The 27,487-nt window shown below is 50.3% G+C and overlaps 12 protein-coding genes across 12 annotated transcripts; 6 read left to right on the top strand and 6 right to left on the bottom strand.

The window, feature by feature from the left end:
- Positions 1 to 713: 713 nt before the first annotated feature.
- Positions 714 to 1,962, bottom strand: L3040_008320 (uncharacterized protein; the record flags this gene model as incomplete). The annotated part of the gene is made up of 2 exons (XM_007295385.1): positions 714 to 814; positions 879 to 1,962. 2 exons carry the CDS (start codon positions 1,960 to 1,962, stop codon positions 714 to 716), a joined length of 1,185 nt encoding a protein of 394 aa, XP_007295447.1.
- A 2,162-nt stretch (positions 1,963 to 4,124) lies between these two features.
- L3040_008319 (uncharacterized protein) lies at positions 4,125 to 5,480 on the bottom strand (the record flags this gene model as incomplete). Its single annotated transcript, XM_007295386.1, has 1 exon — positions 4,125 to 5,480. The coding sequence occupies one exon, from the start codon at positions 5,478 to 5,480 to the stop codon at positions 4,125 to 4,127; it is 1,356 nt and encodes a 451-aa protein (XP_007295448.1).
- Positions 5,481 to 6,508: 1,028 nt separating this feature from the next.
- On the bottom strand, positions 6,509 to 8,964 carry L3040_008318 (uncharacterized protein; the record flags this gene model as incomplete). The annotated part of the gene is made up of 6 exons (XM_066153986.1): positions 6,509 to 6,951; positions 7,158 to 7,533; positions 7,596 to 7,833; positions 7,883 to 8,356; positions 8,406 to 8,669; positions 8,756 to 8,964. The coding sequence occupies 6 exons, from the start codon at positions 8,962 to 8,964 to the stop codon at positions 6,509 to 6,511; spliced, it is 2,004 nt and encodes a 667-aa protein (XP_066010531.1).
- Positions 8,965 to 9,926: 962 nt separating this feature from the next.
- Positions 9,927 to 10,586, bottom strand: L3040_008317 (uncharacterized protein; the record flags this gene model as incomplete). Its single annotated transcript, XM_007295388.2, has 1 exon — positions 9,927 to 10,586. One exon carries the CDS (start codon positions 10,584 to 10,586, stop codon positions 9,927 to 9,929), a length of 660 nt encoding a protein of 219 aa, XP_007295450.2.
- A 1,544-nt stretch (positions 10,587 to 12,130) lies between these two features.
- On the top strand, positions 12,131 to 13,009 carry L3040_008316 (uncharacterized protein; the record flags this gene model as incomplete). Its single annotated transcript, XM_007295389.1, has 3 exons — positions 12,131 to 12,197; positions 12,257 to 12,865; positions 12,915 to 13,009. The coding sequence occupies 3 exons, from the start codon at positions 12,131 to 12,133 to the stop codon at positions 13,007 to 13,009; spliced, it is 771 nt and encodes a 256-aa protein (XP_007295451.1).
- Positions 13,010 to 13,043: 34 nt separating this feature from the next.
- L3040_008315 (uncharacterized protein) lies at positions 13,044 to 14,343 on the bottom strand (the record flags this gene model as incomplete). The annotated part of the gene is made up of 2 exons (XM_007295390.1): positions 13,044 to 14,110; positions 14,169 to 14,343. The coding sequence occupies 2 exons, from the start codon at positions 14,341 to 14,343 to the stop codon at positions 13,044 to 13,046; spliced, it is 1,242 nt and encodes a 413-aa protein (XP_007295452.1).
- Positions 14,344 to 14,961: 618 nt separating this feature from the next.
- On the top strand, positions 14,962 to 15,422 carry L3040_008314 (uncharacterized protein; the record flags this gene model as incomplete). The annotated part of the gene is made up of 3 exons (XM_066153984.1): positions 14,962 to 15,165; positions 15,211 to 15,219; positions 15,276 to 15,422. 3 exons carry the CDS (start codon positions 14,962 to 14,964, stop codon positions 15,420 to 15,422), a joined length of 360 nt encoding a protein of 119 aa, XP_066010530.1.
- A 1,877-nt stretch (positions 15,423 to 17,299) lies between these two features.
- On the top strand, positions 17,300 to 17,812 carry L3040_008313 (uncharacterized protein; the record flags this gene model as incomplete). The annotated part of the gene is made up of 1 exon (XM_007295391.1): positions 17,300 to 17,812. One exon carries the CDS (start codon positions 17,300 to 17,302, stop codon positions 17,810 to 17,812), a length of 513 nt encoding a protein of 170 aa, XP_007295453.1.
- A 2,609-nt stretch (positions 17,813 to 20,421) lies between these two features.
- L3040_008312 (uncharacterized protein) lies at positions 20,422 to 22,372 on the top strand (the record flags this gene model as incomplete). The annotated part of the gene is made up of 4 exons (XM_066153983.1): positions 20,422 to 20,462; positions 20,514 to 20,585; positions 20,632 to 21,665; positions 21,978 to 22,372. 4 exons carry the CDS (start codon positions 20,422 to 20,424, stop codon positions 22,370 to 22,372), a joined length of 1,542 nt encoding a protein of 513 aa, XP_066010529.1.
- An 841-nt stretch (positions 22,373 to 23,213) lies between these two features.
- L3040_008311 (uncharacterized protein) lies at positions 23,214 to 23,565 on the top strand (the record flags this gene model as incomplete). Its single annotated transcript, XM_066153982.1, has 2 exons — positions 23,214 to 23,361; positions 23,423 to 23,565. 2 exons carry the CDS (start codon positions 23,214 to 23,216, stop codon positions 23,563 to 23,565), a joined length of 291 nt encoding a protein of 96 aa, XP_066010528.1.
- Positions 23,566 to 24,351: 786 nt separating this feature from the next.
- L3040_008310 (uncharacterized protein) lies at positions 24,352 to 25,533 on the bottom strand (the record flags this gene model as incomplete). The annotated part of the gene is made up of 3 exons (XM_007295393.1): positions 24,352 to 24,788; positions 24,861 to 25,191; positions 25,240 to 25,533. The coding sequence occupies 3 exons, from the start codon at positions 25,531 to 25,533 to the stop codon at positions 24,352 to 24,354; spliced, it is 1,062 nt and encodes a 353-aa protein (XP_007295455.1).
- Positions 25,534 to 26,008: 475 nt separating this feature from the next.
- On the top strand, positions 26,009 to 27,475 carry L3040_008309 (uncharacterized protein; the record flags this gene model as incomplete). The annotated part of the gene is made up of 1 exon (XM_007295394.2): positions 26,009 to 27,475. One exon carries the CDS (start codon positions 26,009 to 26,011, stop codon positions 27,473 to 27,475), a length of 1,467 nt encoding a protein of 488 aa, XP_007295456.2.
- Between the last annotated feature and the right edge of the window lie 12 nt (positions 27,476 to 27,487).

The following is a 27,487-nucleotide window of genomic DNA, read 5'->3' as shown; positions in this document are numbered from 1 at the left end:
AAAACTCAAACTCAACAAGCCTTTCACGTCGGATAAAAACTACTCCGTAGAGTAGAAGCAAGGGGATGCGGAAGTTGGTCGATGAGGTACGCTATACCGTGTGTTCCCATTAGATGAAATCACTAATTTCTCTACGTTATTATATCCCCTGCACTTCCCTCCTCTGCAGATCCGCCGTTTTCCTTTCTTCCCCCGCTCAGGAACCCAGGGCGCACTGTTCTGTAAGAGGCGCAATCAGCAGAACAGAGTTCCCCCCCCCCACAATCCAACCATCTGAACAAGATTTCAGCTCTTGAAAAACTCGTGTTCTCTCGGATGTACCTGTCCGCCCCCTCTGCGAGCAAGCCAACCGCCAACCAGCCATCCCAGCCATCGCTATACAAGTGTATTAATGCCATCTGAGAGGAGTACATAAAAGAGACCCAGACACCTGCTAGGTAGGACAGCACTATCGCGTCCACCCTAGTCTATATTCGTAACCACGAGCTCTCCGAGCCACGATGGTCAACCATCACCAAATATCTATTAGACAAGCGAGAGAGATACGAGGGGAGCCTGCTGCTTGCCGTGGCATTTCAGAGAAAGCAATACGCCACCCATGCTGGAATGTTGAAGAACGCCGTGTGATGCGGAAGAAAACTTTTGGTGAGGCTGGTGAAAATATACAGTGAAGTCCGAAGGAGGAGGCTCGGACCATTTTGGGCCGTCGTTCTCTACTGACTGGGCGGTCGGTCCATGTCATAGGCGGGATTATTGGGATCGTTCGGGTCGTTGGTGATACCGATGTGTCGCAATTCCTCGGGTTTCCATGTACCTGTAGCTGGTTAGATGTGTCATTTGATGGCAAGAGACGAGTGAGGGGAGGCCCGGCGGTGTACCTTCGAATTCGTGCTTCACAAAAGCCATGGGATCGTCATAGTCTTGTGCTCCCATCTGCTCTACACCCGGACTGAAACTGGTGATGGGCAGCACCATTATATCCCCGACCCTCCTCGCAGCTGTCATACCTGTGAACTCCCTCCAGGTAATGTTCTGCTTGCTGTTGCTCATATCAAAGTACTTCTTGTCATTCATAAAGTCGAAGATGATGTCCGTCCACACCGCCGGCCCCGTGAACTCAATCACTTGGGTATCCTTGAGGCCCTTCAAGGTTCCCAGCTTCTGCTTCTTCAGCGTCTCCTGGGTGATATTCGCGACGATGCTCCGCAGGACCGGGTGGCCCGGCTTCGCCTGGATGGTCCACTGGCAGAACTGGATCCGTCGGGAGTACCAGTCCGCCCAATCCTCCCGATCCGGATCCGCCTCGATTCCGATCACCAGTCCTATCGCCTGCCGCGGCACGCTCTCCGGCAGCCACTCGGAAGCGGATTTCAAGGCGTGGGTGTCGATGTCTGAGTAGATGCCTCCTCTGGCCAGCAGGATGAGGTAGCGGAAGAAATCGGCCTTCAACACGGGCAGGGGCAGCGCGGCATACGCCTCCAACACCTCCGGCACCGACGCGTACAAGTGTCGCAGCAGGTGTACCGCGACCTGGTCTGTGATCACCTCGTGGATGAAGCCTGGGTGCTTCTCGGTCCACGAGGCCTCGGCCGGTCTGAAGTTCTCGCCAAAGTCGGCCGAGGCCGGGGTGTATTTCCAGGTCTGCCAGATGTAGGCGGGGAACTTGGTCTCGACGTCGTAGGGGAACTGGTAGGCGAGTCTCTCGGACAGCGAGGCCTGCGACATGTCTTTCAGGATCTGCTGGCCCCCGGGCTTGTGCCCCTTGACCATACGGCCGCCGCTCGACCCGGGCGTCTTCTGGGTGTAGGCGGTCTGCGTGGTATAGCCGGCAGCGATGTGTGACGAGTCGGCGGTCTGGGGAGTGAATGTGTCGGCGGGGGAGGGACTGTGGGATCGATTGACGAGGAAGAGCATGGTGACGAGGCAGGCCGCTGCTACCAGAGCTCTCTTGAAAGTCAACATGTTTGGAGGCGCTGGTGGAGATGGCGGCGTGAGAGCAGACGGACGCCGAACGAGGGAGCAGGAGAAGGGGAAGGGGAAGAAAAGGAGAAGGAGAGAGAGAAGGAGAAAGAGACGAGCGAGAAGTGCTGCCCTGGGTCTGGTTCGGTTTTGAGTGTTGCTTCTTGAAGGGTTGTCGATCAGGAATGATTATTGTGATGGTCCGTCGGGTGGAGAAGCGGAGCGAGGCACCAATGTCAATTGCGGGCCGGGACTTTAAGCGCTGTGGCCAAGAGTCCGCCGAGTTTCAGTCGGGGGAGGGAAGGGTGCCGTGGTCTGCGGATGGTAGGGTCGTCGTCGTCGTAGTACCGGTAGCAGTGGTGTACCGTTGGAGTTTTACATCCGCGATCCTGCGTAGTAGGTTGAAGTTTGGAGTATAGAGCTGGGTTGGTGTTGAAGTTAGTATTAGTGTTGCATCGACAAAATTGAATTGGATTGGATTGGATTGGGTAAGAGCAGAGCAGAGCAGAGCAGATCCACCCCGGTGTGATCCGGTGGGATTTTAGATTATTTGCTACCTACTGTACCTAGTAGTAGTATTTACTACTACTTACTACTAGTCGAGGACACATGCAGAGGATGCAAGACAGAAGCCCCTACCGCTATCCGGCATATACTACGTACTACGTACCGAGTACAGAGTATAGTGCATGCACCATAGTAGTACTACTACTACCTACTGCTACGTTGTACAAAGGGGGACGAACGGGAGACGAACGAGCGGTCCGGTCACCAATCCCTTTTTCTGTTCTTTTCCTCCTGCAAGCAATCACCAAGCCCCACCGCCTCATCACGCCAAGTGGCAACCCAGCTACAGGTACCCACCCCCTTTTCATACTGTCCAGAGTAAGCTTCTGCCAATGCTCGTCCGACCCAGTTGAGCCCCATAAATCGGAGAGCGGTGACTTCTGAATGGCTCAAAGCCCGGTCAACTCCATTGCACAGACTACAGACGGGCTTAAAGATACTAGTGCTAGTACGTAGTGCTACTACTACTTTTCAACACTTGAATGAACCCTGAAGTGCTGTGTACTTGTACGTAGTAGTAGTACTACTAAGTCCATCGGTTCAACACCTGGTACGATCCCTCGCAAAATTATACTTTCGATATGTCTTCATGGGGAGAGTACTACTACGTAGTATATGCAATATCCGATTCCTTGACCATGGATATACTACTACGAATCCAGTACCGTATGATCATCCCCCGTCGCAAATCCTACGTAATTTATCCGTGTACTGGGATCCGAAATACTACGCAGTACGGACTAGTGCCAGTCATAGTCGCGAGACGGGCACGGCCGGGCCAGGCCAGATCAAGCAAGGCCAAAGCTCTATCCGGGCTCAGGGACAGTTGGGACGGGCCAATGACCACATCCTTACTTCCTGTACTGTACTGTACTGACTGTACTGTACTTACCGCGTACGGAGGAACCCATCCAGCCCGCCTCCCGTATGCATGTCATGTCATGTTACTACGTACTACTACGTACTACGTACGTAGTATGTCAACGTGTCCCACCCCCTTTTCCCGTGAACCTTGTCATATGATCCGTTCGGAAGAGCAACAGCAGAACACCCGCTCACCAATCCATTGAAACAGGAAGGACCCAGCCAGCACGCAAATCAAACAAAAACATTCATCATCAAACGGATCAACTCTTCCGATCCCCGATCCCCGATCCCCGGTTTCCCCCATTCCCGTCCTGATCGGCAGGTACCCGCAAAAGATAACACTACAGTAGTGAAGGGGTAAACATCGGTGCGCAAGAGCCCCATCACGATTCACCACCACCTTCTCGACTTATCCGCGGCTGGCGAGGCACGGCCTGACCCACCGTCGATCTATCTATCCACGTGACTGCGCTTTCACGCTACAGATACTGCGTACCTACCGGTACCTCCTCCCTTGCAGAGCCGAGAGATAGCACGGACAGCCACTTGCTGGGCTGCGCTGTTGACATCTCTCGGAATCACACCTAGAGGCCTATTGCAGAGCCATCATGGCCTTGCTTACGGTCACATGTTACGCAGTAGTACTAATTAAAGCCCACCTGGGATATCATACGCTCTACCACAAACCCCCCAACCCCCCCTCCCAAGACTCCAACCCCATCTCCCCCTCTTCACATCTCCCAGCTCGTCTGGAGAGCGTAAAAGGCCCCCGCCACCCCCACAACCATGGCCACCGCAATGGCACCCCCTTCCTTCGTCGTCGTGAAGTACATGGCAAACCCCACCACCAACTCCATCATCCGCGCCCGCTCCCGGTTCCGCTTCCAGTCCACATGGACCTCAAACGGCGGCCTGATGCGCGGATCATCGCCTTCTTCATCCTCCCGCGGCGGCGGGATCGGCAGCAGTGGGACGGAAACCTCAAGTGCAACTCCCCTGTGATCCGTAGTCGGCAGGAGTGGGAGGGCCGAGTACTGACGTACGATGATTTTGGCGTCTGGGTGGCTGCGCTTGACCCAGGGCGGGAGATCGAGGTAGAGTATCCTGTCGCACCACGAGGGCCACCGGTGAGGCGCCCAGTGCCACTTGGACAACTCGTCGTCGGGCGTCATGAATGGATCTTGGAGCTTGTACTTGTATGTAGGGGGGAATCTTACGGGCGCTTCTGTCAAACCGTGACATGTCCGTCCTGCTAAGCGCTCTTGATTCAACTGGTCGTTTTCAAAGAGTTTGGAATAGTGGTTTGGCGAAGACTTGCCGTGATACGGCTGCGGAAAGGTATCTTTGTGATCGGTGGGCGAGGGAGACATGGTCGAAGTCCGGTAATTCAAATCGCCGGCGAAGAAGAGGTGGGATGTAGGTTTAAACATCGACGCATTTCGCGGCGATATCGAAAGCAGCGGTCTTTCTCCTGCTGACTGAGATGTCGCATCGCTCATACCATATGCGTACTTCGACGAGAATACCAGCCCCCGAACGATGTTCTTCCAATCTGCATTCCGGCGCTCGAGATTCCATTCCATCGCTTCGAGATGTGCTGCTACGAACGCCAGCTCCGTCGACGTCCCATTGCCGTGGTATGTAAACCGGACTCCCATCGCTCCTTTATTCCCCATCTCCCCGTAGCCGACCCCGACCCCGCCAGTCTCGATGTCAGAGATGGCATCGCCGTCCTTCGCAAAGACCATCACCCCCGTCATACCCAGGTTCCTCGCTGCCACCGGCTGGTAGATCCTCCCCTCGGCGTCGTCCGTCGTCCCTGCCGCTCTCCGGGAAGCCCTCTCCACGGCATCGTGGAAGCGCGCGAAGTACGGCACGAGAAAGGATCCGCCGATCAGGCAGTGCGGTATAGGAGCTATCTCTTGGAGGGAGAGGACGAGGAGATCGGGCAGCTGTGGGGAGGAGAGGCCCGAGAAGAGCTGGGAGGCGAAGGCGTCGACGGCGATGCCGGTTTTGCCACAGTTGAATGTCAGGATGTAGATGCTGACCGCAGCCGCTGCTGCATTAGCTCCTCTGGTTGTTGCCATGTTTTTCGCCTCGAGCCAGCCACTACTCGGCTGTTGTTGACTCTGGAGATGTTCGAAGTGTTGTAAGTAAGTGTTCAGGGTCTCGGGTTGTACACGTCATGCGGCCAGGGGTCATGCGCTGCCGGGAAACTCTCCTGGAGCTACCTACCTAGGCTAGTAAGCGATAAAGCTTGATATTTCGTTCATTCTCGCTTCGTCTTGCAACCTCTCTATCAACGACAGATTCGGCTAATTCGGGGCCATGTCGACTCCACCGCCATAATTGTTACTCTGTACTGTACTATCCAAAGAGACCCGGCCTGACCCATCCCAAGTAGTCGTTGTCAATACAAAAGGACCAGCTCCCACACTCAGTTTCCCGTTTTCGTTTCCGGTCAAGATAAGATATAGCTCGTAGACGACCTACCTCTCCGTGAAGTGCTGTATGAATCGATTCTCTCTCTCTCTCTCTCGTCACGGCATTATCGACAATTCCATTTCTGCTTGGACTTCGTCCGTCCGGGGGTGGCTTCCCGGGTTTCGAGAGATTATGGGGTGCATGCAGGTGTGGAGAATAACAAACAAACAAACTTTGTGCGAGAGAGGAAAGGAGGAAGGGGGACGAGGAGGAGGGAGAGGGAAAGCAGGAGGAAGAAAAAGGAGGAAGAAGAAAAAGACAAAGAAGCATGGAACATGAAGCATGCAATGCGAAGAAGGGAGCCAAGTAATAAATAGAATCGTAGATACTGCGTCCACCTTCCGAGACCCCTCCTCCCTCGCTACTGAACCGAGCGTGTCCAATCCAACCCAGGAGAAAGCAGCCACGCATTCGTCCGTGTTGTCAGTTCCAGGTACATTATCAAGATAAGTCTCATCGCTCATAGTAACCGAGAGGAGGTCTAACGATCGAAAATACGAACGTGTTCCTTCCAGCAGCGAAAAGATTTCAGATTCCATCTGTCTATCCATCGATCTATACGTACACGCACACACACGGGGGCAAAGTGCCAACGTCTTCCCATCGAAAAAAATAACAGCTCATGGCATCTCTAAGGCAGAGACAAGAACAGAGCCCTCATCTTGGGATAATTCGGGGTTCCCAACCCCGTAGCCGGATCCCAGCCCTCGACGGCTTTGAAGCCCTGCGAGCCGCACCCCAGGTTCGTGCCCTCGGTCACATCATTCAGGACGTCGTCGTGCCTGTACAGGACGGGGTTGACGAAGCCGACCGGCCCCTTCCCGGCGCGGGCGCGCTCCTGGTTGAGCAGCGCCAGGACCGAGGCGAAGAGCGGCGAGGAGAGAGAGGCGCCGTAGAAGTGGTAGAGCGCGCCGTCGACGTAGGCCGGGAAGCGGGCCCCGTTCGCGGAGACGTCGGGGTAGGCCCGCCCGCGCCGGTTGTAGACGCCCGTCGTGTTCTGGACGTTGGTGTCGAGAGCGGAGTAGTAGGGGTAGGTGAGGTGCGCGCGGTGGAAGTACGTCTGGACGTGGCCATCTTGGGGTTTGGAGATCTGCACGTCAGCGAGCGACCGTTCCGTTCGCGTCTCGGGGTTTCGGGGGCGGGAGGGGGGGGAGGAGGGGCAGCAGTGAGCATCGGCTGGCATCATCGGTGATCCAGAGAGAGGCGACTGGTGTCTTGCTCTTGCCGAGCTCGGGACTGCGGGAATAAGAGGAGGGGGTCGACAATGTAGACTGACTGACCTTGGTATGCTGGGCGGGAGAAGTAGTTGGAGAAACCTCCAGCCGAAGAGAAGTTGACTGCGTCGCCGCCGAGGTTGTCGAGCATGACGACCTCTGGGTCGTAGACCGTGCCATTGGCGCGGATCTGCGAGCCTCCGACAGACGTCACGTACGGGCACCCAGACGGGTATTGTGGGTTGAAGATGAGCTCGTCGGGGCCGAGGCAGCCTGATTCGGAGCCGTCGCCGGGGAAGGAAGCAACGCCGTAATCTCCCGAGGCGAAGAGGATGCTGACGCCTTGGAGACCGAGCTTCATGAACTCGTTGCATTGGCGGCGGACGTACGGCGCTGGGAGATCGGCCTCGGCTTGGCCGTAAGAGGCAGAGATGACCTTGGCCTTGAGCTGTGTCAGTATTGTCTGTCGTCTAGAGCATCAATTTTCTTGGGGAGGAAACTGACCGGCTTGTAGACGCCGCACTGTCTTGTCCCATTGTAACCTCCGGGCACCTTGTGAGGGTAGATAGGGTCTATCGATGGGCTGTCACCAGTAATCCCATTTGAGGTGTAGTTACAGTAGGATCCATCGAGAGCGTCAAGGAAGGTATTGAACAAGTTGGTTGTAGCCACTTCTTGTGGCTCGTAGATGTCGTCGTCAGTTTGATAGAGGGTGACTGTCTGAGGGTAAATCAAGGAGGTTCTGGCCAACTTAGTCACCGAGCTAGAGTTTGAATATGCGGAAGACCTACGCCATCTCGATATCAATCAACGCCTCGCCACTGTTCAATTGACTTGAAGCGGGCACTGAGTAGGACGCTCCGTTAATAGTGTTGTTAATGGGGAATGTGCCCTGAGGCACATGGGGAGCATATTTCGCCAACCAGAGGTTGAGGTCCGACTCGGCGAAGTAGCTGCCTTGTTGGTAGAGCCCAAGAGAGTTGCCAGGCACTGCTGGTGGGTTGGCGGGGATACTGTAGAGGGCTCGAATGCAATCCGGAGTCACGTCGGTGCTGCAATTCTGGAGAGCAGGTGGAAGAGCAGCGGCAGCAGCGGAGATGGCGCTGGAATGCTCCTCAGCTGGTACGCTGGCGTGAATTGGTGCATGGACAGAGTGGAAGTCGCGCTTGGTCTTTCGCTCAACAGTGCGCTTGATAACTGGGGAGAGCTTGATTCCAGGAGTAATGTAGTCAATGTGAGAAGTGAGATGCTCGGGAACATGGTACCTATAAAGATGATCAATGGAAATCATGCATCATGACAAGTTATTCGTACCTCTCACTTCCGACCCTGATTTTGGATGTTCTGCTATGGCCGTGTTCGTAGAATTCGGCCTTGAGAAGATCCTCAATCTCCTGGACAGTCACATCGACGGCGATCCAGCCTTTGTTTTCATAGAGCACGATTCGGTTGTGCGCGATGCCCGAGTCTGTGAGCCACTGAGTGATGCTTGCAACTGTCTCTTCCTTGGGAGCGAACGCGTCATGCACTTGCTCTGGAGTCCAATGTTTCCCGTAGTTCTCCGAGTGTGCTTCTGAGCTGTTGGCTGTCAGGAAGCTTCGACACTATGGTCTTTGGACAACGTGCAGTAGGGGGAGATATTTGTAGAGGAGCCAAGCACTCACACATCCATGAGGTAGTCGTAGCCCTTTTCCAGGTTAGACTGCGTGAGGCCAATCTTCATTGGCACAATTGCAGTCTTCTCGAGCCTGTCGCCCTTGATCCAGTCTCGACTTTCGACTGCTCTCTTTTCGTGGAGAACATGCCTGAGAGGAGAAGGGGCAGCATGGCAGAGAGCAGCAATGCCTAGGATGACAGAGAGCTTAACAAACATCTCAATTTTGGGAACGAGGACTTCGAGTGGAGAAAAGAGGATGACGAGGGAGATGAGGGAGGGAGAGGGGAGGGGAACGGAAATGGAAAAGGAACCACCTGATATTACATTATCTTTATCCATCTGTGTACATTCCACTTGTCGCTCGCCGCTGCTATCAAGCTCAGGTCGAGCTGTCGCACTAATCTGGGAACTTGCATTGGTGTACCCGGCTGGTAGTCGCTAGCAGTCCATAAGCGAGATTGACAAGGGGCAGGCTAGACTGAAAGAGGCAGGAAGTGCAGCTGCCCGGCTCTCTAAACCTGTTCCCTAGAGCGATAAGCAATGACGAGAGGGTTGAAGAATCGCCAAGTGTGGGATCGCCGGAGCTTGATTGTTGTTTCTATGCGGGGGAGTGGATTGCCCCAATCTGTGTTTCTCGGCCGCCAAGTCCGCCCACTCGCTTAAGAAGGGGGGCGAGGGTAATATCAACAGACGAAAGGAAATTCAAGCACGGCAGTTGAAAGGGCACCTCCTGTTAAAAATTTCCAAAACTTTCGATTTTTAGTTCCATAAGAATATCTAACAAGAGACTTCGCAGGCACAAAGACAGGCTTCATTTCAGACCATGGTCCGAATCCGGCAGGACGAATACAGTTTAGAGAATTCCCCCCACTTAAAGTCCTCATCTCCAACAGGAGGCCTGTCCTAAGGACCATGATATCCTATGCTAATCTTATGAGCAGATTGAGAGAAGACTGCCGAGCGCTCTGTTAGCTTTTACTCTAGGCTTCTAGGCTCTCTTACACGAATCTTTCGGGCTTCCACTTCTTCATTCTTGTATCATACAGCGGATCTCAGCTAATGAAATACTGCTCTGGGTCAGATAATTTACAAATAATGTCCCACTTTTCTAGCATCGCGCTCATCAAATCCGCATATTCCTTACTGCTGTAACAGCCATTCAAGTTTGCCAATCCATCTCAAGAGCTACTTAGATCTGGTAAGAAGAACTCCAATTGGTATCTTTCGCCTTCAAACACCATGTTCTGCACCAAGATCGGACCTGGCGTAGAACCAACAACAAAGATACCTCCATGGGAAACTGGAAATTCAATACGTCTCAACGGCGAAGACGTGACGATATTCCCCCCAGAGAAGTCTCCAATGACCGCAACTGCAACCACCTGACTGCCATGATCCGATCTCAACGGTGCCGCGTCTAGAGCAAGGTTGACGGACAGACGGACAGTCTCGAAGCAGCTGTAGCTGGTGATGGCGGCAACACCCATCCTTGGATCCTGATCCCGTAGAAGTTCGCCCACGATTCTCAGCGCTTGATCATGTCTTTCTGCATCTGAAATTCGGCAAGCTTCGGATGCCGTGTACAACAGTGGCGTTAGAGCTTCTAGAAAGCTCTGGACGGTCGGCCAGTGCAGATTTCCCCGGTCGGTCCCCGTGGGTAGAGTGAGGAGAGGCAAGATGATGGTTCCGTATCTCTGGTCCGGGCTGGGATGTGGCTGGGTATCGCGCCCGTGGGGAGGCTCGAGGGGGATTCGATGATGATTCTGAAGGAAGAGCCGGATGTCATTCAGGGTGCGATCGGCATCCCAGGTGTCTGTCATTATCTCAAGTGATTGCATCCTCAGTCCGGGGCTTGTGGCAACACAGCTCTGATATAAATTTATTTGAGATAAGGAGAGAAGCGGCATGATATAGTAAACGATATGCGGAAGAACAATGAGAATGGTTTGATTGAAACCACATGTGGTATCCTACTCCTGAAAGAATTGGACAGGAAATGATCAACCAAAAATCTGCCCTGTGTGCTATGGTTTCACGGTGACTTTTAAGCCACCCGCAAAGACTGCATGCCAGTAGTAGCAATCGATTTTGACCTATTCGAAGCATGCATGCAAGCATTCTCCTGAAACTCCAGTACAAACACATCTGAATCATTTAACTAGTTTCCTTTAGCTACAATTCTACAAAGTACTTTTACCTTTCGCCTTTCGCCTTTCGCCTTCTACATTCCTTCGTTAAATTTTCAAGAAACGGCTTGTCACGGAGTTGAAGCCGACGCAAAACTCACAAATTCACTTGACGGGGTGCTCAAATCAATCCAAACTATCCGAGTCGCAATAGCCCAAAAAGAGAAGATGGATATTGAATAAAAAATCCCGATATATATTTGGTCGCCTGTGGGGTAAACGTATAAGCATGTCAGCCTGATGAAACGCTTCAACTCCAGTGGATCTCGTACATCGCGTTGCGGTCGTCATGATTACGAATACCGATCGCTACCGCGTAAAAAGGCTGGAAACCGCATTTGAAATCGGGACAATCTTTTTTTGCTGAAATACGGAAGTCCAATTTGAGGCATACGAAATCGTCGGGAGATTGAATAGCCCATTCAAAACAAATTCCCTATTTATTTACTTCGGCTGTCAGAAGCGAGGAGTGCCCCGCTTTTAGCTAGCGATCGACGAAGGCTTTAGATGCTTTAGATACTAGATCGTGTCTTTTTACACTCAAAAACTTGTAGACTGAAGAAGTTAGAAGCTTCATGCCTTAAGTATTTCCCCCCGCGACGGAAGATTGAGCTCTTTAATAGGATTATATATACGGCGCCGGATACATAGCACACGGTCAGCCCCCTTATGTCGCTCCTACTGTGGATCGAGTCATAGCCAATAGCCCCTCACGGAACTTGGCTGGCTTCGTGTCAGACTCCTTCATCGAGTCTGGATTTTTGGACGGTTGTGACGCTAGCTGAAGTCCCGACTCGGCCTGAATATGAAGCCGAGAGACAGGAAAATGTGGATATGGGCTTGGATCGACAGGAAGACCGTTAGGAGATTGAGAAGGCTATGTCCGTAGCAAAAAGCTTGTCGACCCAAAATACTGAATCTATGTACGACTAACAGAACCGCGTTCGAAAGGCACAAGAAGAATGCGTTTGGCAGGTTCGGGCTCGAAATGGGGGCAGTAAATAGTCTTGACGTCAGCGGGGCGGTCGAAAGGCCTTGCCCTCACGTCCGCATGGATTCCATTATATAAAATCGAATGCGGTGGCAGAGTATTTACCTACCTACGTGTCTACAGTACGTATTTAAGCTGGAATCAATCCTGAAATTGACGATCAAGTTTTCGGAAACACTGATTTACGTATCCCATGTCGACGAAAATGGCCCCACAACAGAAATACAATAAGCTTGCCGGCAAGCACGTTCTGATAATTGGAGGAACTTCTGGTATGCATGGAACATTTTTAAGGAGCGAAATCGAACTTGGAAAGCTGACTGAGTGTAAGGGATTGGCTTTGCCGTTGCGGAAGCGTCCATCGAATCCGGCGCCTCAGTCACAATCTCCTCCTCCAACAGCGACCGCGTCAATTCTGGCGTTGAAAAGCTCAAGAATTCTTACCACTCGGCCCAGGTATCAGGGTACACCTGTGATCTCTCCAGGACAACCGTCGAGCAAGACATCGAAGCCTTGTTCAAGCAAGTCGGCAAGCTTGACCATATTGTCTTCACCGCCGGAGATGCACTCGCCTCAATGTCGGTCCAAGACATCACCTACGAAGCCATTACCAGAGCGGGACAGATCCGATTCATTGCCCCATTACTGGTAGCTAAGGTTGGATCGAAGTATTTGAATCCAGGTCCAGCTTCGTCGATTGTGCTGACGACGGGAGGGGTCGCTGAAACGCCAATCTCTAATTGGAGTGTCATTGCTGGGTTTGCTGCTGGGCTGCATGGGATGACGAGAAATTTGGCATTGGATCTGAGGCCAATTCGAGTCAATTGTGTCAGTCCTGGTCCTGTTGATACCGAGCTCTGGAAGGGTATGTCCGAGGAGCAGAGGAAGAAGATGTTCGAGAACATCGCGTCGGAGGTGCTCACGGGGAAAGTTGGAAAGCGTAAGACTTCCCTTTTGGCATGGAGATTGGCTTGCTGACAAATGAACAGCCGAAGAAGTAGCAGAAGCGTATCTGTGGTTAATGAAGGACAGCAACGTCACCGGATTTGTTGCTTCGAGTGACTCGGGAAACAAGCTTGTATGAGCTGGATTTATGTAGCCTGGAGTAAATAGTACCATCATTTGATATGCATACCATCTAACGGCTCTTCTATTGAAGTTTCAGCTCGTGATGTCTTCCAAGCTGCTCCGTGACAGATACGGCCTCCATCGATCCATTTGACCCGGGGAAGCAGTTGACTGGCAACCCATCTAGCAGTCGTTGTGTGCATGCTACCGTCGCCAAAGGGTTCGTCCGTCCGGTCTAATGATTCCTTGTCTGAAGTAAGAGCCTCTGCAGTCCGAGGAATACTCGATTCTCCACTCGCAAGTGCTTGGAAAACCACGAGCTGATCTTGTAAATACTCATCCACCACTCCCGCTTTTCTGATTTCTGCATCGAGATCGTTCACAACTCTTGCAGCTATTTCGGCCGCAAGATCGTCTGCACTTTTGTTTCTAGTGTTTCCATCATACAGCCAGTCTCGGCCGAAGCGTAAGCCATTCGATGTATGAGCAACTAGAAGTGTGTAATTTCTAGCACGATGTTTGCTGTTATCAACCAAGAGAAAGTTGATCTCGACACCAGGAAATACCAGGCCAAGCTCAAACTTGAGGGTCTTCATAAGGGGCTCCTGAATGTCCTTGGGCACGAGAATTGAAACATCAATCCTGGTAATTTCGCCTTTTTCCAATGGCCAGTCAGGCCGTTTGAGCGATTCTCCTTGCGGAAGAGGGGTGATCGTGAACTTGGCTGATCCAATTTGTAGACTCCCATGAGACCAGCCTCGATGCTCCAATTCTCTTTCTACTCTGACTCCGAACCTCTCCAGAGCTGGCAATAGGACTTGATCCAGATACTCGAATGATAAGGAGAAGCTGACATTGGTGCCACCCTGAATAGTAAGTGTGATGGGAGAATTTCTTTCGTCCCCAGCGAAGAGGAAGAATGGCAGAGTGGCCTGGAAGACCAAGAGGATGCTCGCGGCGGAATTCGCCTGTACTGTGATGTTCCGGCGCTTGATAGCTTCTGGGGATAGTTTTGCTTTGAACTCGAAGGACTCGCTTCCAATAAAACAGTCCTTGGTATCAGCGTCCGTAGCGTCGGCCAGACACTGAATGCAAGCGACGTGCTGAGCTTTCAGACCTTATCAGATCTTTAGCCCTGAGACTTCGACGTAAGAAGTAATGGATGAACGACTTACCACCACCCCTTACCGTTCGGCCATGTCCTGGTCGGTTCCCTCTCACATTATCAACCCTTATTGGTGTTCTGGTCAAGGCCGCCAACGCAACGGCGACCCGGACAACTTGGCCTCCCCCTTCTCCTGTTCTTCCATCAAGCTTCACCAAATTCTGTGTCGGGCTAGATTTCAACATAGTCGCCAATGTTGATCTCCGGGGAAAGGTACAGATTGTTGCCTTTCCAGGTCCGTCTTGCGACTAGTCGCCAGCCTTGTAGGATTCGCGAGGGAATTGAATTTTGACTGAATTCTGAATATGTAAAACGTAGAACGGAGGGGTTTGTAAGTGAATGTTGGATGGAGCCTTAGCGGTCGACGCGGCCGCCACCCCAAATTAGGAGCGAACCTCGCCTGAAGCATTATTTAAAACCATCGACTCTATAGTTAGTATGTTTTGTAAACTTACCTACCGTCCTCTGTTAGTTAGTTGGTTAGTTAGTTAGTTTATGTGCCCTCGACTCTAAGGTCGAAGTGCGTAGCTAAAAGCGAAGCTTAGGTAAGCAGTCTAGGCCGTCCTTTCTATTAGGTAGTCTTCTTTTGGAGCCAGCTTAATCAACCGAATAAGCTATTTGATTAATATACAGCGGCTACGAAGTAGCTAAGATAGAGAAAACGCTTAGTAAGCTAAGCCTAAGCGTCCTTAGCAATATAAAAAGCCGTTCTCTCCATTAGGTTCCCCTCTTCATTGTGACATGGTGACAAGAAGAACGATAAATGTCTTATTGTATTGCATCACAGCGAAGTTGTAGGCTTGATGACGAATGATGGCAATGATTTGCAAGAGTCGCGAAAGGTCCTTAGCGCAGCCCCGGATTTATTGCTGTCACTCGCGTTCTTTGACACCACACCTTGGCACTCCTTCAGTCCAAAGCATCAGCCGCCTTACAAGCGCGTTGCACTACTCCGTGAGCATCTGCCATCTACAGACATCATAAACCTCGTGCAAGATCCCCAGGATGTTGATGTTTGACCGTTGAGTTCATTTTCAAACTCCCCTGAAAAGATACTTGAGGTGTGCGGTGTTCTGCTGGGAAAGTTGAAGTTGCACTCAAGTTGACCAAGTCCCAGCCGCGGCACTCCGTTAAGATTCCCAACTCGCTCCTATTCCCAGAAATCGATTATTCTCGATCGACTGCCTTGCCGTTCCCAAATGGTCCCCATGGAGCGACTCAGGATGCTGCTCTCTGCACTTGCGAGAGAATATCCGGCGTGTAAGGAAAGCTCCGTCAGGGCCTGACCCGAAAAGGGTGGAGGCGGTAGAGGAAGTGTACAAGAAATTGAGGGACGGATCTCTACAATTGTGGAGGGGTCTGCTGCAAAGATCTCGCAATGGCTTCTGAGTTATTTTGCATGGGAAAGTGCTGCCAAAATCTTGCAGGTGCTAATGTGTGGCTACATTGAGACCCACGGATGCTACGCCTCACTGAACTCCGATGTTGGACCCTTGAATACTCGCTCTTCGTACATCGGCTCCCTCATGGCTCATGGAGAACTCTTCTTCTTCCCATGTCCTTGAGAAATGGCTTCAAAGATCAACGAATACAAGTCCAGCCAGGAAATAATATTAGAGAACCTCCGGATATCACTGGTCTCGACGTACAGAGCATGTAAGGCCAGTGCATCTGAACGCCAGCTCCAAGCTTTCCTTGTCTACAAGGTGCTTCGGAAGTTCCTGATTGACAAATGGAAGAGTGAGAATTTACGCCGAATCAAGTCGGCCGCTACCCTCATTCCAGACCTCCAGTTTTACTTTGAAGATGCCAATAATTCTTCTTCTCACAACTATCTCCTTCCAATCTCAATTATTGTTGCAATCACCTTTTGCCCTTCGCCTTTCTTTTGCCCCCACATCCTTTCAACTTTATATGTGCATCGTTCTTGTCTTCATGCTTTTCTTCTGATCTCGATTTCTCGACCATACTCCCTTTATTCGATCGAGGCTTGTTGGACCCTTCTTTCGGCTTCAGCTCCTCGACAGCTCATCTATAGTCTTGAATGATAGTCTCCGAGGTTCGTTTGTCACTATGTTAGCTCTTCCTCGCTCGACGGGCCCGTCACAGCGACGGAACTGTTCTTCGAAGAGCTCAGACTCGGTTTCTGCTCACGAAATGGTTTCTGCATCCACTTCTTGAGGGAAATTGCTTCAAGCACTGAGGGCATGAATATGGCCTTGAACCGAATCCTTCAGGCTCAGGGAGTGGAAGAAAACGTGGTGTACTTGGGCCGGAAGACAGGTTTCCCAACACAATCATAGGCTTTTCTTCCTGCAGAAGGTTATTAGAAAGTCAGTTTTGATTGAGGGGATGTGCTTTCATACCTATACGATGGGGTCTTCGAGGTTGAGATCCGGGAAGGCGTCTTCTGTTGCAGCTGCTCTCGACTCGAAGGGCGCGGGCTGCAGGAATCCTCGAACGAGAGTTGCTTGCTAAATCAAGAGGGTGTAGACGCAAGAAAAATATCGGATGCAGGCTACTATAGACTAGGTCACAATGTTGAAGTTCGAAAGAGCGCAACAGACCAAAATTTTCACTGCCCTGACAACTGTGCCAGCCTTGCGGAATTCTATCACAGAACTTCATTCGTTTGGAGTAAATGAATAACCAATAGCCTCTGGCTCGTCCTCAGTACTCAGGCTTGGCTACTGATTTCCGCTCCCAAGACAACGCAGCTCAATGGCCTCGACTATCCGGCATGTTCCACTCGCTCTCATCTCCTCAGCGAAGTCCCAAATCTCCAGCAAGAGTTTACTGGAGGCCTTCGTTATATTAAAAAGTTACGTTCATGCTATCTCGCGGATGACAAGTTTCCACGATGGGTTACGCACGAGAACGGGTGCGAGTTACACAGAAAGCGAGTGATTCACAGCCACGACTGCCCGAGAGCTCTGTACACCCCATGTACTCCTACTCCTACTTCCACGTCAACGAGAGATGTGGGATCATTCAACGATAGTTAATCACAATGCCACATACTCGAAACCCGTGGGCATCGTCTACATAAAAACCCGCTCTCCGGCCGTGACATTTCATCCATACTAAGAATCTTTTACTTGAATGCCTGCCTGGAAGGACAAGACACCTACTTCGACGACAATGGTCCGCCTTTCCACCCAGCGTCTCATACTCCGAACTCCCGAGCCTGACGAAGGGTTTCAATATGCCACCATAAACGAGCTATGGGTCCACTCCCCCGACCACTACGCTGAGACAATGCTTAAATGGCAAAAGCTAGGCGCCCTCCAACTCTTCCTGATCCTAGCCAGAAAAGCGAGGGACGGAGACCTAGCCGTCCCCGAAGGAGAAGTCATCGGCTTTTTACAAATCGCTCCTGCTGACCGAAATGTGGTCTCGTATCGGATACACCACACCCTGGCCCAGGAAGGGTACATGAAGGAAGCATGCGAGGCCGCCTTTGACCACTGGTTCAAAGAAATGCCTATGGAATTTCTGTATGTGGAGGCGAGAACATATAATATTGCCGTTATGCTGATGATGGAGGAATTTGGCTTGAGTGCAGAAGTACTTCGCTTGGAAGGCCCGGATGCGAGTTGGACGTTTGGGTGGACAAGTTGGAAATTTAGGGGAACGCGAAACACCTTACTGTAAGAAAACTGTACTGTTGGAAAGCCTGGTATTGGAAGGAACTTGGCGATTGGCCGTGACCTTGGGCGCTGGCCGTGTGAAAAATGTAGCTTTGGTGGATTTAATATCCTGGGTAGTTAGTTGTACTGCTGGCGATCTCTGGCGAAGTTTTATTCCTTACCTTTTACTCTTGTAACACAACTTGAATTTACAACGCTTCATTCTATAATGATCTGATACCACTTTGTTATAAGCATCAATTTTTAGTTAATTTCATGGCAGAATGCCCCTTACTCCAAGACGCAGGACTCGTGTAATTCCGTGATCATATTCTCTCCGACCACAGCTATTGCCAGAGAGAAAAAAAATAATTACTTTATTTGCACATAAAACCACAAAGTTTTGCTAAGAGAAGAAGACTCTGTGTCTTGTTTGTTATGAACAGGATACACTTTTGATCACTGATATCACTTTGACGTTCAATCACTAGTTGGTGGCAGTTATATCTTCTTGACACCATCAAGTGATGCCTTCACTTACCAACCACGTGACCTAACATCACCCGATACAAGAGCAAACATTGTGTCTAGTAGTGTCTATCTAGTATGATGCCAAAAAAGTAAATTGAATTCTTAAAAGCTCAACCTAAGCTTTTTTCGTGAGGGACGATGCTAGGTATTAGATAAATAAGCTGAGCTATCAGAGATATGTACTATAGATCCGGAAGTTATGGGAATAGCACCAAAGATTAGGCTAGATGTAGATCTGAGTCACACCAAGCCGCTATCAGTAGGCTGTTGCTTCTAAATTTTTTCTCAGCGTTGGTGAGGCTTTCATGATGGAGTTAGATTGTCGGGCTGTTGACCATGTAAATGAGAATGTACATATCGTCGGGAAAGTGATATGAGAGAGCTATAAGGAAAGCAGGACTTGAACTCTAAAGTTGACAGTATTCGTGAAAGCGAGATGAACTCCATGCCGTGCGTGGCAAAGGTCACGCAAAATGACATGCTTCTTCGCCTCGTACTCTCAATTGACTCAACAAGGGTGCTAATATGCACGGAGGGATTTCACAGAGGGTCTGATCGGTCCGTTCGCATGATGAGATCTTCTCTTGACCGATGGAGATGCTCTTCCCAAAGATAATTGGCAATGCACTGCATAAACACTGCACTAAAGCGGGACGAAGGAGGGTACCTCCTATTTCTCGTATTGGATCATCGACAAGACTGAACGTGAGATTCTGTCACAAGAAAACCGAATTTAGATTTATTAACATATTTTCCAAACAATTACGGCTTCGTAGTCGGTGGACAAATTGACAGTTTGACAGTTGATACTTAAATACAAAACGGAGCTTGAAGTCAAAAAATAAGTTTCCGGGGAAGAAGGAGACCTTTACTTAGTACGTCTCCGTACCCTATAAGAGGTTCTCAGAGCGGTAGGCACTGCGTTCTACAACCCGCCAGATCAATGCAACAACGTCGATTGTTTTCTAGGTCCATGGTTAAATTACGGTAGTAATTCCTCTAGGAACCCGAAACGGAAGACGCTGAGCCCTTTCCTGATATGTATATAGCGCCTCGCGCTTGGATAAGGATGCCCCACATCAATATTGCTCTGCTGAAACCACCACCTCGTCTCCTCTCGAGATGATGAAGAAGCCATAAGTGAATTTCAATCGAAATCCAGCTCATACGTATAGATCTCAGGCGAGCTTCGCAACACGCATCAAACATCTCTACGCTGACCGAGACGAGATAACAGCGAAACCCAATCCCTCGGCTCGACCCTCGGCTAGCGAAATCCTTTTGTTGACAAGTTCAGGGGGTGGCTTCATCCCCATTATGTGCTTAGCACAGCTGCGAAATCCTGTTCCCTAACGAGCGGCGTACCTGCATCACGATAAGTCTAACGCCTCAAGCCTATTACAGGCAAACGTACCGTAACTGATGTCACGACGCACGCCCATGCGGTGCCAAGTAAATCTAGAGCGGAGCTCGAGCTTCAGCTCGAGCTAGACCTACTAGTCTTCTCCCGCTCGCACTGAGCTAGTGTTGAGCTGTGAGATCGAGGCTCGAGAGTTTAGCCTTTCACTTCTTTTTCGCCTCTCGTTCCCCTTCAATATTTCCGTTTTGATGCCCTCAGATCTGTCGTTATCAGAATATCTCGATATACCTTCATTTGTTCAATTATATTGTCAGTGACCAGATTTACTTGAAATACCTTAATTTTTTAATTATATAGCCAGTGTCGAGACGAGGTTCTTCTTCGCCATATACATACCGCCTTGAAACACTTTGTCAAATACCTTCGTCGTTAACTTTCTTCTACATCGATCTATCCACTTCTTCTCCCGAAACATTAAATACTCGAAGCCGCCACCCAACGAATATTCTGAAACAAGAACAAATTAGTTAGACAGATGCAGACATCTTCTATGCGGCCGTAGAAGATCTCGTGGTATACATTGGTTCCAGAACCTCGATTCATTCGATCAAGATTTCCGATATATCTGGTCTCTGTATCGGCATCTGCGAGCGAAGGTTGTCGCATATTGTACTAGTTGGGTAGGAAGCATATAAAGATCCCAAAATATTTTCAGTTGGAGTACTACTTTTTTGGTTTTTGCGATGAGCTGGTTCGGATCTATCGGCTTGGGCGGCAAAATTGGGTGAGTCTCAGAAAACTCTGGCACGCTGAGATAGATCATTAATTCGAATAGCATTGTGTTGGGGGCTCTTGTCGTACTCGCATTTCTTGCCAGCCTTATCAGGTTGCTCTTCATTAAGAGAAGGTCAGTTACCAGACTCGAAGTTCACAACATATGTTTACTTCTTCAGGTTCAGAAAAGATAAGGAGAAGGCAGAAGTCGAAGCTGCTGCGAGAATAGATGAAGAAAAGTTGATTGGGAGACCATTTGGCGAAGGCGACTTATCTGGTGTTCGAGCGTTGGAGCATGGATATTTCGGAAGCTTCTCGCAATCCAGCTCTCATTTGTTGTCGCCAAACACAATGCCAGTAGATGTGGACCAGGCCGGAACATATATTACCAATTCGGTACCGAGCATTGTTGTATCGATTCCCCAGACGCTGTCACCGCCTGCAACCCCAAACAGAACTAAGCGAAAACATTCGACTTCAAGCCTTGAGTCTCCAAACAACAAGAAGAGTAGCAGGCTCAACTACGAGGCAAACATTATCGGAGGTAGAGATGGGGTGTACACGCTACCACATTCGTCCCAGTCAAACGAGAAGACTTTTGGTGAACGACCAACCCGGGTGAATCCTCTATCAAGCCCGAATTCGAGGCCAATATCATATCTACCGAAGTTCACATTTTCTGGAGAGATCGAGGATTCCGGACTACTAGTTCCGACACGGGAAAAGTCGAGAAATATCAAATCTGTAGCGACTTCATTTGCGGGTAGCGAAGCCTCCTCAGCTGCACCTCCTCCTCCAGTCGCCCGGCGGCCGTCTCCCAAATCCACTCCTTTATCGATCTTTCCTCCCTCGATTAACCATGTACCAAATGTGCTCCCTCGGGGTGGTCCACGGTCGATATTTCCAGCAAGTGGCTCCCATGAGCGCTCTGATTCTCATCCAAAAAATCAGCCGAATTCTCAGTTTGCGGCTTGCCCAGTACCGCTCCACGATCTCGCTCCACAAGCGGTGACCATAGATCCCCGCCAATTTTCTTTTCCACGGGACACCAGGAGCTGGAACTCTTCTTCGCCCACACTCAGCCAGCAAGCAATCCTAGTTTCGCTGAAATTCTCAGGACCAGTCTCCGATAGAAATGCCCCAGAATCGCCAGTCTTCTGCGACCCAGTCGTCAGAAAGAAGCGCGTCTCTATCTTCCAGCCCTCACACTCACGTAGAGCGTCAGCCGATGGACAAAGACCTCTCACTCGCGTCCATTCCATGGCAGCATCATGCATCCACAGCAACAGAACATCAATCATGGACTCCGACACACTACCCCAGCAACACTCACTAACACGCTCCTGCTCCCGCTCCCGCTCCTTCTCACCCTCCCGATCTCTCTCATGCTCATCCTCTCAGCCACGTACCAGCAATCGTAACCGCTCGAGATCCACGTCCCGCGAACGCTCCGAGTCGCCACGCTCCCTTTCTCGCACACACGGCTCGCTCCGTCGCTACAGCCGCAGCTCATCTGAATTTCCAGACTCCTGGAGATGCAGCCGCGATCGAGACAGCATGCACTACGATCCCATGCCCGCAAGCTGTACTAGCGCTGTATCCGCACGAGGTCGGGCCTCAAGTTTTGAAAATCCTCTCGATTTAGGTGCCGGGCAAGGCATAAGAGGTAGGAGCGACAGTGTGGGGAGCCGGGCGAGCCTAACCGAGTTCTACGATGCCTACTATCGCCGTTTGGCGCGCCCGCGCAAAGCAAGTGGTGTTAGCCAAGCCCGGGGCGTTGCAGGTGGCGGATCTCTGGTCAAGGGAAATGGGGGCGGGTCTGGGAAGAGACCACCGCCGCCTTTGAAGCTCATAGGGACGATTGTGGAAGTTGCCTCGCCAGTGCCAAGTCCTATGACGAGAGTGCCAAATATGATTTAGACGTCAGGAGAAGAGGAGTTGGGATTTTCTTCAAGTTGGGAAGGGAATGACTGCAAAGATATCGGGAACTAGTTGGCAAGGGGCAAAATTTGCTGCTGGTTTGCTAGCAAGTCCGAGCCTGATCAATCCCCAGATTTGATGGTAGACAGCCCAGGGCAGAGATACTGCAATGAGTTTTCCAGGCGTACATACAAAAATACCGATTGGTTAATACTGTGGACAACTCCAAGCGACATCGCGAAAAAATGCCCAGTAATGTATAATATTATCTCTCGAAGTCTTTAGAACACCTGATATTCTCTATAGTACATATGAAATCACGGTAGCAGGTTACGAATTTAAGTATATCATGATAAGCAGTCAACTTAAGAGCAGGCGCGCGCCACCCACCATCAAGCGTAAATCTGTAACCTGTAAAATTTTCAAGTCGCAAGAATGATCCACTATATACGTACTCATGAGAGTAAGGGCAAGCTATTCTTGACCTGAGATTTCAGAAAGAAAGCAGCAAGTCATTGTTCTTGTTCACTGACTCAAGCGAGATGAAAAGGATACGCGAATTTCAGGGGTTAAGCGACAGTTGACAAGCGACCCCCTTATTGCATCCCTACGAGTTGGAAATATCTCTGCAATTATTCACTGTAAAAAAAAAAAATCTAAAACCCCCCTCCCCCCCCCAAAAAAACTGGCTTTCGACACTTCATGCTAGCCCCACATACCCACCATTTCCTTGTCCTCCGCAGCTTCAAACGTCCACGTAAACTACCTGAAGCTCCATCTCTCTAGCTCGACGATCTTCACTTGAAAATTCCCCACCCAATTCCATATCTATTCCTAGAGAATGGCAGCAACTATAGCAGAAAAAGACACCCGGACTGCTACGAACTGCAAAGATATAAAAGCGAATTTCTCCATCCCCACAGACAGAGACCCCGACTCCGACACCGCCTCTCTCATCCCCACCGCCCGACGCAGCCCCTTCACACATGGTACATACTTAAGAGCCAGCCTTACCCCTCTATTTCCAAACCCTAACTCCGTTCTTGACAGAATTCCCCGAAAATCTGCCCCTCGAAGTCCACGGCTGGTCCCTCCCACGCATCGGCCTCCCCTCCCTCACAGCTCTTCACCGGGCCTCAACGAAGCAGTATTTAAAAAATGGTAGAGGGAAGAGCCACGTTCAAAGAGTTTGAGGTCTCGATGCTCGTCATTGGGGATAAGGTTGAAGGCACTCATACTTCGTGGCCGGATCTAGTATCTTCAACTCCGTGGTGGTTGGCTCTACAGAACACCCAGAGATCAACACCGTTCTAGAAAGGTGACTTAGATTGGAAGCAGGAATCTGAAGACCTCAACTATGCTATACTAAATGCTTTGAACTGTCTGAGGTTCTCAGGCAAGGATTAGGCCGAGTCGTTGCTGTTTGGAAAGGAAAATGCAAATGCAGGCTGCGGAGAAGGAATTACTGTAGGGAGCAGGTCGGAAGAATCGCTGAGCTGGAAGGGAGCCGCTGAGCTGTAAGAGAGCTTGAAGGCACAAAAATATGAGATCGGCGACTTGATTGAATAGTTGAAGCGAGGAATTGAAGCAAGGAGTTGAAGCAGAGGAGGAAGTAGTGGGATGTGGGCAAGAGGAAGGTGCGAAGGGAATCGCAGCATAGATGGCCTGCTAGATAATTACTACACAGATAGAATTATACCTATAATGAAATAGGAGCTCAAAGCTCATTATTGTGCTTTGCTGATTGGGTCATTGTAATCATTATGTTCACTGAAAATCGCAACTTTGCGGTTGACTCAAATCTCACAAGACTGCGGTGTGCACAGTTTTTTTGAGCTTCCAATGAACATCTTCATACGAAACAACCCATTCTCAGTGGCGGAAAAATCTCGCAAGACTGCGTAACTGCCAGCAGGAGCGTGCCTGGTATCCGCCTCCCGTAATTCATGATATCATGTCCATCGTGTCTTTCGGTAACCTCAAACCGCATAGTAGACGTCAATCTTGACACTTTCAACAATATTGACCCAACCTGGAAACCTAGCTTTCGCCCAGACGGTCACTATATCTCCAACCTTCATATCTTTAACAAAGGCTCCGTTGGCGGTCTCTGACCCACGTCCTTGGCTTTCCAGATCCGTTCCGGCAACAGAATCAGGATTCATGATGTTATCTTGGAATGACCAGGTAATCTTGTGTTCTTGCGATTGTCTTGTTGCTGTAAGGTTCTTTTGCAGGGATTTCATGGTTGGCATGAGCGGATGCTCGAATCTGTCTGGCGAAGAGGAGTTAACAGTCGGTACGGTCGTTTCGACTGTGCATGCGAGAGGAACATTCCCCTCAAATTCTACTGGAGCCCCGTGCCTGGGAAGTAGAACAGGGAACGCATCTCGGTTCATTCTGTTGACGACGGAAGCTATAATACTGTCAGTAGCAAGCACTAAATGATGCCGGAACCAGTTCCAGTTAACTAAGTGAAAGCACTTACTGTCTTCGCAGGTGTGTATTGTCTCTTTGCCAACGTCAAACCACGTGTAAGACCCTCTGTATGTGCCTCTATCTGCACTGCTGCCACCCCAGCCCTGATCATGGCTGACGATTGTGAAGACTATCTTTCTGCAGGCGTGCTCTCCTCGGATTTGACTAGCTTCAGTCCAACGCGAGAATACTTCTTCTCTGTTATCATGCTGGAGAATATCTGCATTTAAATTGTACGGTTGAGCGGGCATAACCGGGAATTCATGGTTTCCGGTGGATATCATGGGACAGATGGTAGGAGCATCTTCGTTTGGAATGTAGCCCAAAGGGTACGATCGTAGCTATTCTTGTAAGTGCCCGTTTTTCAAGACTTAAACTGAATAGCCTACCATAAATTGATTCTCAATTGATCGACCTGATCGGACGTGTAGCTCTCCCCCTGTCCTGCAGGTTGTTGTTCGAGGCCAGTACTCGGCGAAATCAATGATGCTGTCGACAAGCTCTAGCGGGAGCTTGAATTCTTTGCATAGGACATCTTTGACAGAGAGGACATCTTCAGTGGAAGGGGTATATCGGTCACAGTCGTAATATGCGGTTGGCATTGTCTCTTCTTCTTCTCCTGCTTCTGTTCCAAATATTGCCGCAGACAGGGTATTGAAGAGATAGTTGACGAGACCGGCCATGTTAGGTAGTAGTGGGCTTTTTCTATGAGCGTTGCGGGTATTGAGGATTTATGGCCAGTTTGCTTTGTTGATGGATCTGGGTGGTTGGAGCGAATAACAAGTGAAAGGTATACAAGTGGTGGTCTGATCAGATGCTCACTTATTGACTTACTTAGAACTCGCATCCTGATATGACGTCCGCGAGGCTGAATATCTATTGAGGGGAGCCATGCTAGCGCGAGGCTGAAAGACCCCGCCATCGTACCCCCTGTCGAGTGATTGAAAGCAATTAATCATCCATTGTCACTGAGAGGAATAAAGCAATAGGTCGCGGCGGCGAGGTCAAGTAATCCGACTCCTTACCGAGAATGTCCCCGGAACATACGACAACATTATGAATCCTACAAGAAGTGTCGTTGCCGCTGCGCGAGCAGCGACAAGATCCTCGAAAACCACATCGAAACCATGGCATTCTTTAGCATCCCGTCATACCACGATGGTGCAAGCAAGCAGGATAGAGAACGCTTCGAGATGCTTCAATTCTCAAGCACCAAAGAAAGTCGGATCTGCTGGCCTTGCAGACGCTTCGAATCCAGCAATGGCCTTCCCTTGTCTTGACGCTCTGGAATCAAAGTCTGCGACACTTGAAGCTCGATCGCTGTCCAGTGGCCCTGAACCGTCATATACAAGCGGAGCAACGCTCAATTACCATTGCCGTGACTCTTTGTTGCTCGATTGGGGTGGAGTGCTGCCGGAATTTGATATAGCTTACGAGACGTGGGGAGAGATCAACGCCGACAAGTCAAATGTGATCCTCCTACATACAGGTCTCTCAGCATCGTCGCATGCACATTCAACGGAACAGAATCCAAAACCTGGCTGGTGGGAAAAGTTCATTGGGCCGAATGGTTGTCTCGATACAAATAAATACCACATCATATGTACGAACGTGGTGGGAGGATGTTATGGTTCAACAGGCCCAAGTAGTATCGACCCTGCGGACGGAAAAAGATATGCCACGAGGTTTCCGATACTGACAATGGAAGATATGGTGCGAGCTCAATTCCGACTTCTGGATGGGCTGGGAATCAAGAAGCTATACGCGAGTGTTGGGTCCAGCATGGGAGGCATGCAGTCATTGGCAGCCGGTGTTCTTTTCCCGGACCGAGTAGGCAGAATAGCTAGCATCTCGGGCTGTGCTCGAAGCCACCCGTATTCTATCGCTATGCGACATACCCAGCGACAAGTCCTCATGATGGACCCAAGATGGAACCGCGGCTTCTACTATGACAGTGTTCCTCCACACGCAGGAATGAAGCTTGCTAGAGAAATTGCAACAGTTACGTATCGGTCAGGGCCGGAATGGGAGCAAAGATTTGGACGGCGAAGAGCAGATCCGAGCAAACAACCTGCATTATGCCCCGATTTCTTGATCGAAACCTATCTCGACCATGCCGGGGAGAAGTTCTGTCTGGAATACGATCCCAATAGCTTACTCTACGTTAGCAAAGCGATGGATTTGTTTGATCTTGGTGCAAGTAACCAGGATGCAACCGCTGCACGGAGGGCTGCAGTTACTCAGCGACTCAAAGAAGGCCAGCGAGAGAACACAGAAGTCGCCTCCTGTAGTCTCACTCTCCCAGATTCCCCTTACGAGGAGCAGCCAGAATCCGGTTCTCCAACTGATCTCAACTCCTCAGTACAGCAATCATCCGGGCCCCCAGAGGATTTGATTCTGGGATTGAAAGGACTGAGAGAACATGCTACACTAGTAATGGGCGTCTCCAGCGATATTCTATTTCCTGCTTGGCAGCAAAGGGAGATAGCGGAAACGCTTCGAAGAGCGGGAAATAACAGAGTCACACACATTGAACTTGGAGAAGACGTTAGCCTGTTTGGTCATGACAGTTTCTTGTTGGATTTGGACCATATTGGTGCCAACCTCAAGCAGTTCCTGGCATGAGATGACTGACCC

Source organism: Drepanopeziza brunnea (assembly GCF_022702325.1).
Source record: "Drepanopeziza brunnea f. sp. 'multigermtubi' strain 214-2 chromosome Unknown ctg15, whole genome shotgun sequence".
Lineage (NCBI taxonomy): Eukaryota > Fungi > Ascomycota > Leotiomycetes > Helotiales > Drepanopezizaceae > Drepanopeziza > Drepanopeziza brunnea.
Note: the sequence above shows the minus strand (reverse complement) of the source record. Positions and strands in the feature narration are given on the sequence as shown.